The sequence below is a fragment of the Hermetia illucens genome, chromosome 4, assembly GCF_905115235.1.
Source record: "Hermetia illucens chromosome 4, iHerIll2.2.curated.20191125, whole genome shotgun sequence".
Taxonomy (NCBI): Eukaryota; Metazoa; Arthropoda; class Insecta; order Diptera; family Stratiomyidae; genus Hermetia; species Hermetia illucens.
In genome coordinates this window covers 16,790,294-16,804,308 of record NC_051852.1, presented here as the reverse complement: position 1 = coordinate 16,804,308, position 14,015 = coordinate 16,790,294, and the positions used below count along the sequence as shown (strand labels likewise).

At 46.4% G+C, this 14,015-nt stretch overlaps 3 protein-coding genes across 16 annotated transcripts in view; 1 reads left to right on the top strand and 2 right to left on the bottom strand.

Moving 5' to 3' along the window:
* Positions 1-2,016: 2,016 nt before the first annotated feature.
* LOC119654757 lies at positions 2,017-3,193 on the bottom strand. The gene is made up of 2 exons (XM_038060298.1): positions 3,044-3,193; positions 2,017-2,983 (listed from the first exon to the last, which is right to left on the bottom strand). Exons 1-2 carry the CDS (start codon positions 3,070-3,072, stop codon positions 2,164-2,166), a joined length of 849 nt encoding a protein of 282 aa, XP_037916226.1. The 5' UTR covers positions 3,073-3,193; the 3' UTR covers positions 2,017-2,163.
* A 235-nt stretch (positions 3,194-3,428) lies between these two features.
* Positions 3,429-4,824, top strand: LOC119654756 (zinc finger protein 622). 3 transcript variants are annotated; one of them, XM_038060296.1, is made up of 3 exons: positions 3,429-3,904; positions 3,939-4,328; positions 4,398-4,824. In XM_038060296.1, the coding sequence occupies exons 1-3, from the start codon at positions 3,518-3,520 to the stop codon at positions 4,746-4,748; spliced, it is 1,128 nt and encodes a 375-aa protein (XP_037916224.1). In that variant the 5' UTR covers positions 3,429-3,517; the 3' UTR covers positions 4,749-4,824. The 3 variants fall into 3 exon arrangements, with proteins under 3 accessions (XP_037916224.1, XP_037916222.1, XP_037916223.1); XM_038060294.1 differs by having other exon boundaries at positions 3,430-3,901; positions 3,966-4,328; XM_038060295.1 differs by having other exon boundaries at positions 3,430-3,827; positions 3,937-4,328; positions 4,398-4,748.
* A 6,758-nt stretch (positions 4,825-11,582) lies between these two features.
* The window catches only part of LOC119655591 (serine/threonine-protein kinase minibrain), a 312,746-nt gene continuing 310,313 nt past the window's right edge, over positions 11,583-14,015 (bottom strand). For all 12 annotated transcript variants that reach the window (XM_038061535.1, XM_038061538.1, XM_038061540.1 and 9 more), the window contains one exon: positions 11,583-13,198. In XM_038061535.1, coding sequence (XP_037917463.1) covers positions 12,141-13,198 — 1,058 coding nt within the window. In that variant the 3' untranslated portion in view covers positions 11,583-12,140. The remainder of the gene's footprint in view (positions 13,199-14,015) is intronic.

Sequence of the window (14,015 nt, the reverse complement as noted above, 5' to 3'; positions counted from 1 at the left end):
TCTTGAACCAGTTTATGTCCGATATGGGACCCGCGTTGATTATTTTGTTTTTTCTTTCTTCATATTTGTATGAATTGAATTGAATTCCACTAACTTGGGGGTTAGGTAGTTTACCATGCCATAGCTGTAGCATAGTGGCTGGCAAAGTCAAGCTTACTCACTGAAGCTACCAGGAAGCTCCGCTTGAATACAATGTGTTACCTCGATACCTCTTCACCGATAGATCAAAGATGGTCTATGGAGTCGGCGTGGGGTTTTTCTCCAATATACGCAACGTATCCGACTCGTATGGTCTACCAGGTTTCACCAGTATATTCCAAGCGGAAGTAATGGCGATACTGGAAGTCTGTCGAAGGCTGGAGCACGATCTGAGCCCCAAGCGTAACAGGCTGGTGGAGCAGTGCACAAATGCGCTGAACAGTCTGGGCGGCACCCTCAAAGTCACCGTCCTCTGGGTTCTCGGGCATAAGAACATAGAGAGGGGTTTATGAATTGGCCAGGCGGCGCTCTGCTCTTGGCAGTCCTTCGGTGGGTACAGTCGGTGTCTTGCTGGCGACTGTCAAGGGTGGAATCTACTCGCACTACTTAGTAGCCGCGGGCCTTGTATGGAGAAGGCTTACCACCTATGTCAAGTTAAGAATGATTTGGGCCGTTTATAACATAGCCCAATCACGTGTGCCAGACGCGAGTAAATGCATTCAATATTACGGCGGGCTAAACGGGGCACTGGCGCATAGGGGACCATACCGCCAGGCTCGGCATATCCTACAATTCGCACTGCCGAAGCTGCGGAGAAGGAGGGAAACCCTCAAGCACTTCCTCTGCGATAGCCCTCTAGCAAGAGTGAAGTAAACCATTTTTTGGGGACCTCGGAGAGATTTCTAGCTCTTTCCTTCGTGAATGCTACGGGCTGGCTCTGAAGGTCTGAGCCGCCTGGACTCTGCCTCCCTCTTTCATAATAGCAGTCACGGTCTTAGGAGTTTGTGGCATCAAAACGGTGCACCACAGCGCAGCCACTGATACCTGCCTACCCTACCCTCGACAGCAGCCAGCCGATGCGCACCGTTCGCATAATACCTTGGGTCGGATGAGGTATTTTTTGACTCTCCAATCTAGATCCATAGCATTGTGTTAATAGTAGACTCATCTTACTACGTATTTCTTAGTGAACGTGAGGCTTGACTCCTGATTAGGTCGGCTTCCAGTGAGCTATATTCCGCGTCAGTTTATTTTCATGACCCCTGCCTGACCCTCTGAAGAACTTTACTTCATTCTGATATTCGCTTCCTTTGCGGAAACTACCATTATTGCAACATTCTACTGTGTAGCTACAGCCATTTAGCAAGTTAAGTTAATGTCATATGAATTTTTGCAGATCTACTCCATAGTACCTCTTGCGTCGCAGAAGCCGTTACAAAGAGATGAAGGTACATCGTAGCCATAGCTCCCAGCAATGAAATCTAACGCTCATGATGAAAATCGACGCATTGTGTAGCATTGACCTGCCGTTTCGGTTCCCTTTTTTTTCTTTCCACTTAATAAATGCGTGTTCGGTTGGTGGAATAAAAATTACGGAAGTGGCCACATACAATTTAGGCCGTCCTTCAACCAACTTTTCGCCGCTCAAGTTTCCAACCGAAAAAAGTCGATACCTAGGCCTCTTAAGATCTGGAACCTTTAGGCTAACACATGCGGGAAATTCCAACATTCGTGTCTTAACAGAAGCAAAACAATTTGCAGAAATAAGCGTTTCCATTTACAACTCGTAAATTCGCCAGTAAACGTAATTTATGTCCCTACGATGGTACTTATAAAATACTATTCAGTTCCCCATGACAAATTAGGGAGGCATTCCCGCCGCCCATCCACTTTCGCGAATTGAACCAACGCCGACTACAATTTAAGTCACGCAACTCACCGCCGCCGGATAGCAATTTCCTTCTAAAACTATTTCCTAGCACCTTCACGGGCTCTTTTCCGCCCTTGACTGATATAATCGCAAAGAAACCACCGCTCTGCAGTATGCAATACGTTTATTTGTGCTCGACACCTAGCAGGCAGTACAAATAAGGCACCACTTCGAACGTGGAAGAACAATCGATTTTTTTTTGAGTATGTAACAGATTTTCCTTACAGACTAGGACTACAACTAAGCAACGGAGTTCATTCATCTAAGATGTCGTCTAACCATTGCTGAATGTCTTCTTTAGTTTCCACGGTTCCAGGGTTCGAGGCATCCTGGGGAGGTTTTTCAGCTTCAGCTTCAGTAGATTTTGCATCCTGTGCGGTTGCTTCTGTTGGCTCGTCCTTCACCTCCAGCTCCGAGACTTTATTTGTCATGTTCAGTAGCTCGTCTAAGGCCTCATCCTTTTCATCTGTGCTTTGTGAAGGTTTCGGAGCAGCTGCTGGGGTGGCAGGCGGAGCCCCAGTCCCGGGCCTGGACTTTGACTTCTTTGAACTTTGCGCTGACTGTGCTCTGCTGGGGTTCTTCAGCTGCTCCTTTAAGACAGTTTTGTACTTGTCTTCAGCCATTTCCGCCTCTGCGTCCATGCGATGAATGTCGAATTCGGAGAACATTGACTTGTCGTAATCCATTCGCTTGTAAAACGGAATAGTCTGGAGCCCGGCGTTCAAGAGTTTCACGTTCATTGTGAAATATTTGCTGCATTCCTTCCTAGCAGGATGCTCCTCAGGATCCTGTTCTTCCCGCTCGCCCCAGTACTTCTCCGAGCTGAACTGGAAATGTGAAGCGAGACCGGATGGCTGCTGGGCCAGTGCCTGGAAGTCCAAGAGATTGGGGTCCTCTCCAAACCGTTCTTCCTCTGACTCTTCATCGTATCGTGACCAGTTGTTAGCCAAATGTTTTTTACTAAATGCACGCTCGTCCGATTCGTCACTTTCGTCGGATTGAATGATTCCTTGGATGGCTCCTTCGGGCTTCATCTGGTGGCGCTTTTTGAATTGTCTGATGTTCTGGCGTTTCCTGAAACACGGCACTGGTTGTAGAGTGGATTTAATTTGCTGCCAATCGATGGATACTTACTGCCTGTTCCTCGCGTCCTTCGCTTCCATTCTGTACCAGTTACGACCACGGCTGGAGAAAGTACTTTCGAATTAACTTTTGTTTACAAGAGTGGCCAAGAACAAATGTCATAGTAACGCATGGGGTTTGTGTATTGGGTAGGAATCCCACAGCATGCAATGTTACCATTCCAAGACAATATATGATTCGGAAGTCAACAGATCATTTCGTTGCGGTAGCGGCCACACAAAAGCTGGATCAACTTTGAATTTTCCCAAATTTTTATACAAATTCTCTAAGGAATGATTGATTTTGTGGCAAATGGGATGGGAATATCCTAACTGCATCAGCTGAGCTTCTTGTGAAATACCTTGTGCCGCTGTAAATATATTGCGCGATAAAAAACGTTATCTGTCAAACCCATGTGTCATCTCCCTAACATCGCGATAGGTCTCGCACTGGTTTCAATTTTTCGTACAATACATTTCCATTAAAATGTCTTACACGTGTATAAATTGCAACGTGAAATTCCAAAATGCCGACATACAGCGCGAGCACTACAAAACCGACTGGCATCGCTACAATCTGAAGCGCCGCGTCGCAGAATTGCCGCCCGTGACAGTTGAGGATTTCAACAATCGCGTAACCCAACAAAGAGCGCTCGATATCGAAGCTTCCCAGGAATCGACCCTTTATTGTAACGCTTGTCGCAAGCAGTTCTCGTCACAAAATGCCCACGACAATCATTTGAACAGCAAAAAGCACAGGGAGAACCTGGAGCGCTTCAACAAGGAGAACGTGGACGGTAAGGAACTGACCACCAAGAGCATTGTGCAGCCCAAGCCCGTGGCAATGCAACAGGACGAAGATGTGGAAGAGGTAATTAACCGTTTCCTTCTGGTGTTGATTTGCAGACAAATCTGACTTTGATGGTCGCTGGCAGGTTGACTCGGACGAGTGGGAGGAGATGGGCGAGAACCCGATCTCGTCGAATGGCTGCATCTTCTGCGACCACGTCAGTGAGAGTTTTGTGGACAACATGAAGCACATGTCCGTAGCACATTCCTTTTTCGTTCCCGACGTTGAGTACTGCGTCGACCTCGAGGGGCTGATGTTCTACTTGGGGGACAAGGTCACGAACGATTTCATTTGCTTGTGGTGCAACGACCGGGGCAAGACTTTCTACTCCCTCGACGCCGTCCGCAAGCACATGATCGACAAGGGCCACTGCAAGATGATCCACGAAGGAGTCGCCCTGGCAGAGTACACCGAGTTTTACGACTACAGCTCAAGCTACCCAGACCACGTAAGTTCAAACTCAAATTAGACCACAATTGCCCTATATTCCTCACATCACATCCTTCCCCTCCTCCAGGAAGAATCCATGGACATCGACGAAGAACTCCAACCAGAATTGCTCGACGGTGACGAATACCAATTGGTGCTTCCATCAGGCGCTGTTATTGGCCACCGCTCCCTCATGCGCTACTACAAGCAACGTCTGAACCCGAACCGAGCCCTGACCGTATCGAAATCCAATAAGAAATTGCACAAAGTCCTGTCGGAATACAGGTCCCTCGGATGGACGGCAACTCAGCAGGAAGCGGCTGCCCGAAAGGCTCGTGATATTCATTTGATGAAGCGGGTCCAGGCCAAGTGGATGATGAAATTAGGAACGAAAGCCAACAAATTGCAAAGGCATTTCCGCCAGCAAGTCAACTTCTAGGCAAATTCTCCCCAAACAAGGGTTCGTTGATTTTTTATTGTAATTTTATGAAGCGAAACAAAGTTTTTCTCCGGTATTTGTTGAAGTTTTATTCGAGTTCGGAATCGCAGACCCATAGTCGGTATGCTTGCCTTGTCTTGGCCATTTCCTTTTCAGATTCAGGACATTGGTGCGACCAACACCTAATTGGAAAGAGCAGGCGACGCAGATTCAGGAAATGCGAGAATTTCGACGCTACGACGTTGGGAACGTGAGATATGGGCGAAAATGTGGGTCTAGCGAGCCCTGGCCAAAATCGAAGCAAATTGAAAATTCTGACGATACCCGGGTCGGAAAACCGACGAAAAATTCAAACTCGTGGGATTATTAATAGGATTAAAAAAACCGCGTGTGCAGGTGCTACCGAAGCTCGGCATGTGCTCTCAATATACACCTCCTACTCCTAGATATCTACATTATATACGTCGTAGCGTGCAGGACCGTCAGACTATGTGACCCTGAATGCTTTACAGCGTAGCCCTACGGTCATAGTAACATCCTAGGCGAAGTACCTCGGGAACTCTGGACATTCCGTGCAGACTACCAGGCATGCAAGCCGAGCTTTACGAGAAACTTTGCTGTGGACTTTCCAACCAGAGTACAGTGGAGGACCGGTCGGCGGCGTGTTGCAAGACTATGACCCAGTATTTTTCATGGATACACATAGCATATCCGATTTTCCCTTTCTCTTAGGTTTTGCCATTGTATTCTAAGCGGAAATATTAGCGATACTGAGAACCTGTCGACAGCTGGGGGATGATCTGAGTCCCAAGCATAACATAGACATTCTGGCTGACAGTCAAGCGGACATTAAGGCAACAGTGGCAACATTCTCCAGGCAGTACAGAAACAAGGAAAACAGTCTAGGCGGCACACTCAAAGTCATCCTCCTCTAGGTTCCCGGTCATATGCACATAGAAGGGAATGAACGGGCAGACAGGCTGGCCAGGTGAGGCTCCGTTTTTGGCAGTTCTTCGACGTTTACCCCTGGTGACTGCCAAAGGTGGAATCCATGGGCACTACTTTGTAGCCGCGGATCTCAGATGGCGAGGCTTTACCACTTGTGCGAGGATTTGGCGCGTCTACATAGTATAGCCATAAGTTGTGTCAGTCGATGCGTATAGCGAGAAATGTTAGGCTGCCGAAACTGGTAACACTGCGCACGGAGAGTACCTAACCATATCCCATTTCCGTCAGACTTTCCGGTTCCGAAGGTCAGTAGCGCGTGAACGACAACACGATGAAGTTTGGTAACTACAAACAAAGAATCGCGATTATTGCGTTGCACCAATGTGGGAATACGCTGAAAAAGATTCATATTTTGTTAAAAAAGCTGCCGGTAAACGAACGATTTGTTTTTAGGACATTAGCTCGATACCGCGAACCAGCCGATGTGGTTGACAGGCCGCGGGAGGGGCACCCGCGCTCCGTACGTCGCCCGAATGTCGTGCATGCTGTGCGTGAGCGTGTTCGTCACAATCCTCTCCGCAAGCAGAAACGAACATCGCCGGAAATGGGCGTTTCAACTCGACGTATTAGTAGTATTTTACGAGAAGATCTCGGCATCGGTGCGTTAGCCATATGTTAACGCCAAAACTGAAGGAAATACGGCGAACTCGGTGTATTGCTCTTCAGCATCGATTTCTCGGTAAAAATACCGCAAAATTCTATTTTCTGATGAAAAAAATTTTACCATCGAGGAAAAATTCAACCGACAAAATGATGGAGTATATGCTCACAATGAAGCCGCTCCGCAAGTCCAATGTGATCACCACCCGGCTTCTATCATGGAATGGTGGGGCGTCTCATATCACGGAGTAACTGATATTCATTTCTGCCGACGTCAAAACCACCGCGAGCGTGTACGAAAAGATGTTAGAGGATGTAGTCAAGCCATTGAGTGAATCTCTATTCGCTAGAAAGCCGTGGTTCTTCAAGCAAGACTCGGCCCCCGCTCACAAAGCCATGATAATTCAGCAGTGGTTAGGGGCATATGTTCCTGACTTAATAATCGCGGATGAATGGGCCTCAGGCAACCCAGATTTGAATGCTCTGGACTACAACCTTTGGGCTAAGTTAGAGGAGACTGCCTGCTATCGAACTTACACCGATTTGGAGAGTTTGAAGGCCAGCATCGTACGTGTAGCTCGAGAAATGCCGCTTCATACCGTGCGTGAAGCGATCGATGCATGGCCTCACAGACTTCGGGCCTGTATATCTGCCAGCCGCGGCCATTTTTTTCCTTTTTCTAATGGTGTACTTTTCGATTGATTTGTTTATTACTTCGTGAGAAATAAAGATTTGTTTGACTGACAGAACTTATGGCTATAGTATGTATAGCAAAACCCGATCGCAAGGGTTATTGTGTCAGATGCGTTCAAATGCATGCAAGATTACGACACTGTCTGTACGAGGCACTGAGCTATAGAGGACCATGTCACCAGACTCGGCATATCTTACAATTCGCATGGCCGAAACTCCGGGGAAGAGAGAAAAGCCTTTAGGCACTTCCTTTGCAATTGTCCAGCTCTAGCTAAAGCCAGGCTATGGACACTAAAAAATCCATTCTTTGATGACCTCAGAGAGATCTCTAGCTGCAGGGTGGGAGGGATGTTTTCCTTCGTCAATGCTACGGGCTGGTTCTGAAGAGATCTGAGAAGGTTGGTCTCTGCCTCCTTGCTGTTATTACAGCAGTCTTGGTTTTAGGGAGTTCATGGCATCAAAACGACGCACCACAGCACTTATTGGGTTCTTCGGAGCAGCCCTACCTACCTACATACTCAGCACTACTTACCTACATACCCACCTGCTTTGCGCCTGTTTAACAGCGCGTCTGGCAACCAATGCACTAACAAACTATGCAAAACCGGCTAGAAGCAACTCTTCTGGCGAGTTTAATCAGGCTATCGTAGGAAGCGTTCCAGAGGTTCAACCCTAGAATGGATTCTTGTGCTACTCCCGAATGATCTCGATCCTCATCTTTCCCTCTAGACTCTCATATAGCAGAGAGCGAGCTCTCAGATCGCTCGCTCAATATATGCAAGAGATAGCTCGGCACGTGGAATGAATTTTCTAATGTGCCAAGCCTATTTGTTCATCTCACAGGATTAAAGGCGTTTCGAACATCAAGTGTTATGAGGAGAACTGTCTGTCGAGATCGCTGGTTGTATGCATCGGCTTCTTTTCTTTTCCTGATCAGCGCAAACCTCGCCACCTTTCAGCGACAAGGAAAAATGCCCTTCTTCAGGCGAGCGTTGAAAGTCTTGAGAAGGAAGTTTGGCCATTGGCGCAACACCAGTATATACACTTACGCCGGGATACCATCAGGACCTGGCACCTTCTTATTTTCCATGGTGGCAACTGTCTCTTTTTCATGATGAAAAGGGGGCAGTCCTCGACGCCTTCTGTGCTGTTGATATGAACCCATACGGGATGTCTGGGGAATAATGCCCGAACAGTACAGTCCAACTGGTCGGTACTAAGTATGCAGGGTTTCCACAGAACCCCGATTTTCCGGGTGAAAGTTTATAAACAAGGCCCCACAAATCCCATTTACCTCGCGGACTAGGTTTTGCTAGCTCCGAGCTTTCCTTTTATTTATCGCGCTGTGGAGTCTGTACTGACATTGCCATCTCAGAAGGCTTCCGTGATGCCATTAAAGAAGTTGAACGATTTGATGATCGGCTGATGAAGCTCACCATTATATCAGCTGATCGCACTATTCACTTCTTCACCGCATACGCACCATGGACAGGTCGACCTGATGCCGAAAAAGATGCCTTCTGGCAACTTCTCATCTTCCTATATTTTATAGTGGGAACAGCAAAACGCAAATCGACTATATTCTCATAAGACGCCGACATTTTACCACTGTCACTGATTGCAAGTCGTTCCCTACGAGACCATTGCAACTCAACATCGGCCGTTGATTGCCGTCCTGCGAATTAAGCCACCGATAAAACAGCGTGAGGAACGCACTGGCCCGCAGCGCATTAAATGGTGGCGATTTGATGAGAAGAAACTATCTCATTCACACGATTACCGATTACGAATGTGGAACCAAATGAAAGACACGATCCACAAAGTGGCCTCTGCAACCCTCGGGGTCACCAAGCCAGATAAGCATCAACCGAGATACTTGGCTTTGGAATGACGATGTTGAAATGAAGGTCCGTGAAAAGAAACGCCTCTACCACAAATTTCTCGAAAATAAAACACCGGCAAATTGGCAAATTTATAAGAATGCCAACCGGGAAGCAAAGAAAGCAGTCGCTGTCACCCGAGCGGACCATTACAAAAATCTTTACGATAAACTGGATACTCGGGATGGCGAAAGAGATCTGTATCGACTTGCTTAAAGTCGTAACATACGTACACAGGATACCGAAGACTTCTGTTCCGTTAATAACAAGAACGATACTTTGCTTACCAACCGTCGAGTCGCAACGGATAGATAGCGAGAATACTTCGAGCAGATTTCAACTGAAGAAATTTGCTCATCCTCTACTTCCACAATCATTGCCGACATTTGGAGCAGTTCCACCTGTCAGCGCAACTGAAGTCGAGGAGGCAATAAAACAAATGAAATCGGGGAAAGTCACAGGACCTGACAACATCGCATCTGAGCTCTGGAAAGCGAAGAGCTGGGACCCAACACTGTGGCTCAGTGAATTTTTTAACCGGGTTATTCAGGATGGAAGAACACCATCTGACTGGCAATAAAGTACCACAGTTGCAATATGAAAAAAGAAAGTTAGTCCAGCAGAATGTTCAAATTACCGTCCGATCCGGTTACTTTCCCATACCATGAAGTTTTGAACGCATTCTTGACAACCGTATTCGCGAAACCGTTGAAATAATCGAGAATCAAGTCGGATTTGTCAAAAACTGCGAAACTACTGACGCAATACATGTTACGCAGTTACTCATGGAGAAACACCCTCTTTACATTGCATTTATGGATCTAGAGGAAGCGTTTGACCGTGTGCCACACGAACTCATCCGGTATCTCTAAGACAACGCTTAATGCCAGAAGAACTCGCGCACTGGGTTCAATTGCTCTACCATGATCCGAAAAGTAAAGTTCGAAGTGTGAAGGGTGTATCAAAACCGCTTCGTGTCCCTGTTGGTGTTCATCAAGGAAGCGCCCTCTCACCACTCCCCTTTGTTCTTGTTATGGGCACCGCCACACGGGATCCAACGCCCAGGGCCCTATACACTGCTTTATGCAGATGATGTTTTCCTGGCATCTGATAGCAGAAATTATCTCGAGCAACTTGTCCAAAAGTGGAATGATCACTGTCAGCGGCAGTGAGCTGCCCAGAAATGAGCGATTTAAATACCTCGGACCAACTCAATCAGTCAATGGAGAACTGTGTTATGAAAATGTTTCACGCATTAACGCAACCTGGATCAAGTGGCGTTCCACAACTGGTGTTCTTTGTGATCGAGGTATCAACGAACGTTCTGTCGTATTCTACGGTTCTGAGTGTTGGCCGACTATCGAAGACAATGAACGGCGTCTTGCGGTAATAGAGCCGAAGATGTTGCGTTGGACTAGTGGCGTGACATGTTTTGATCACATCCGAAATGAGAATATCCGCGATCGTTATGGGGTTGCGCCGATCGTGGAAAAATTGCGAGAAGCGTCTTCGATAGTATGGTCACGCAATTCCTGCTAACGAGAATTTACTTCGTTTTGAGAATGAAGAGAATTTACTTGCCAAGTTTGGTCTGAACATCGAAGTCGATGGTAAACGACCAAAAGGCAGCCCAAAACAACGGTGGCCTGTTATGCTGGATGGGGATTTAAAAGTCTCGAGATTGCACCCAGACCAGGCATTCGATAGAGCCAAATGTGGAAACCGATCACGACGAGCCGACCTCGTTTGTGAACAGGACAAAGGCTGAAGAAAAAGAAGAAGGAGTCTGTACTCAGCTTTTCGGTACATGCATTCTTGGAGGCGGGTAAACGATATGCCAAACGGCGGAGCTTATAACACTTTTTCCGTAACGTGGCAATTTCCACCGTCTACCAACACATAGATGGCTTGTCACGGTTAACTACTTGGAATGCGATGTACTGGTGGTCATTTGCCGAGCAGTCTTCTAGAACTCGCCAAGCGTTCACCGACAGCGCCAGAGGTTCAGCCGCAAAAACAACAAAGTAAGGGGTGGTTGGCGTGGTTCCGGTATTTAAAACAACGAGCCTGGTACTCGCGGTCATTCCCAGGATCCGTTTCCCTTTGGAGTCTGGGTGAGGCATGCCCTATTCAAGGGCCCTAGCACTGAAGTCACCTGCTACCAGGAATCGGCCCTTGGTGCCCAGAACAGTGTCCTTTAAAGCAACGAACCTGTGTCGAAGGTTCGGCATCGTCTTACCCGGCGTTAGGTAAACGTTAAAAAACCCGAAGTCGAATGCCGCCCGAAACCCAGATGATAGCAATACCAGGGTTCTTGTTCCGGTGTTGCTCGCTGATTAGCACTAGATCAGCTTCAACCCCCGCAGCGCACTACGCTAGTAACTAGTGAGCGGCTGCTCTCCAATGCCGCGTCCTATCATTTTCTACTTCTGCTCTGAGGACTGGACACCGCCCGAACCTGCTGTCTATGCCATTTCGGCGAACTGACAACGCTGGGGTGTAGGTGTCGTGGAGCCCACTTAGGAGATATTGATAACTATATAAAGGCCACTAGGCGCGAAGGTTTACAGGTTTTTTTTTGGCTCTGCTTGTAGGTTATTAATGAGAACACAAAGATGTTAGGATGGTCAACTTATTTTGAAGAAATGCACAATTTTCTTTCTTGATTCTTTTTTATTTATATTTCTGTATCTCTCCTTTCTCGCTTCAAGAATCTGAAACATCGACATAGAACTAAAACGTATGTATATGTATGTGTGAAGTGTACTCAATGCAGTAAAGCGCACAAAACGAAAAGAGAAAATTTTGCGTAGGAAAAGGAAATAAAAACGTTCGTTGATCGTAGTACATCAAATGAATTTTACTCTTTACAACCTAATAAATATAAAATCTATTGCGAGCGGAAAATATCATAAATCATGTTACAACGGAAACTCAAAAGAATTACACTAACGAAAAGCAAGTCCATGTACTGAAAATTAAAACAAAAGGACACGCAGTCGGGACACTGTGGATTGGAGGATAGGAGCTAGTAGGTACAAGTAAATTTCGCTAGAACTTAAATGAGTTGGATCACTTTAGACCTAAAATCAAGAGTTTCTTTTCAATAATTATTAATCAATAATAGTTAAAATTATTATTTAGACTACAAACTACAGTTCACTTAGAGCTAGAACTCGAAATCTGCTTAATCTGAAAACTTCCCCGCAAGTCAATGAATAACGACAGGACTTTGCTGAACACAAACACCGACCATTGGTGAATCGTCACGTTCATTCTGATTCGCTGTGCCCGTCCCACTGCCACCCGTTGAGGGCTGATTAACGCCGGTATTCGATCGAGAGGACTTGGTAGACGACGCAGAAGATGGAACGCTACTACTTTGATTTGGACTGTTGCAGGTTCCCGCTAGATCACTATTCATACCGCCAAACATGTTTCGGGGTGGATGATGGCCGAAATGATGGGGAAAGTTCACAGGACCCTTCTTGGTGTCAATGAGTGAAATAGTTGTGGCCGCGTTTTGCCCGAGATCTAGTGGTAACGAGGCTGGGGCGTAATTGATGAGGTTTCCGCTGGACGCGTGGTGTCCTTTCAGACTGTTGTGGTGTAATGAAGACGACGAGACCATATTCGAGGAGGAAGAGTTCGCTGGCCCCAGACCTGTGAGGCTATCGTGCGGTTGCGGGCCACCAATGTGACACATTTGCGTCTTGTATAACCGTGAAAGGTTTATGATGTTATGCATTGAGTTGTAACGAGGCTGTAGTGCTCCTGCACTCACTGATGACGACGAGGAGGAGGAGTGTTGTGGCGGTGGCGGGAGGGATGACGTTGATGATGATAGTGATTGCCCCGATTGTGTCGATGAACAGGATGGTAGTAGCGGCGGATCGCAGTCCATAGCGTGTGGATAACTTGGGGCGGATTGCATCGATTGGCATGTTGTACTTCCCTGAGATGCAGTCGACGACGAACTGGACGAAGCCGAAAAGGGGGAGAGCATTGATTGAACACCTATACGTTGGTGCGGTGCATAGTCGGAGGACTGCATTTGAAGCGATTGGGGCGGGGCGAGTTGCTGTTGCTGCTGCTGCTGTTGCTTTTGAGTAGGATCGAACATTTTCATAATGTGATCAATACGAACTGTACGAGAATGTATAGAGGCAGGTTGCTGGGTTGACGATGTCGCCGATGACGATGGAGGAATAAGACCAGATGATGACGATGATATGGAAGATGATTGTGGTGGTGGGTGGAGTAATATGCCTGAAAAATTGCAAATATATTTTAGATTAGCTTCAAATCTTTGAAATAAAGCGAAAGGTTCAGAAATCAAATACACTTTCAAATTAAAAGATAATCATATGCAAATATATAGCTCGCAACAATATTGAATTACATTTTAGTCAACGCTAAATACTTCTAAATCAAATAAAAGGAGATATTATGAGGTGGTTTTCGGTAATTTATGTCACAAATATACAACGCCAGCTTAATTTGCAATGAGTGTGGATGGATTTAAAATGATATTGCTAAGAATGCAGAATTATTTATTGCTAAAACTAAAAGAAAAGATTGAATTTTCAAGAGTGCGAGAAAGGTGTAAAGAGAGAAGGAGCAGCTTCTCCAATTTAAGCTGGTTTAACAAACAAAACTATTAGGCAACCCCTCCGCCCTCCTTTTGCCGTAAAACAGTAATTAGGACCAAAACGAAAAATAGGTCAAAATCAAAGTTAGGATTGGAAACGATAAAATGTAAAAATGCGCTCTGGAAACACATACATTCTGTCAGAAAGGTCTCATTTTATTCTATCCTGCACGCGTTGGGGCGGTTAACCCTGATCGGACTTATAGCATTGAAGAATAAGTTCTGCCCGAAATATCGTTATATCTTCTTTTTCTTCAGCGTCTGTCTCGTTTACAAGTGGGGTCGGCTCGTCCTGAGCGGTTTCGCCACTTGGTTCTATCAAATGCCTGATCTGCATGCAGTCGCGAGGCTTTGAAATCCCCATCCTGCGTATCAAGCCACCGTTGTTTTGGCCGGCATTTTGGTCGCCTACCATCGACTTCGATGTCTAGACCA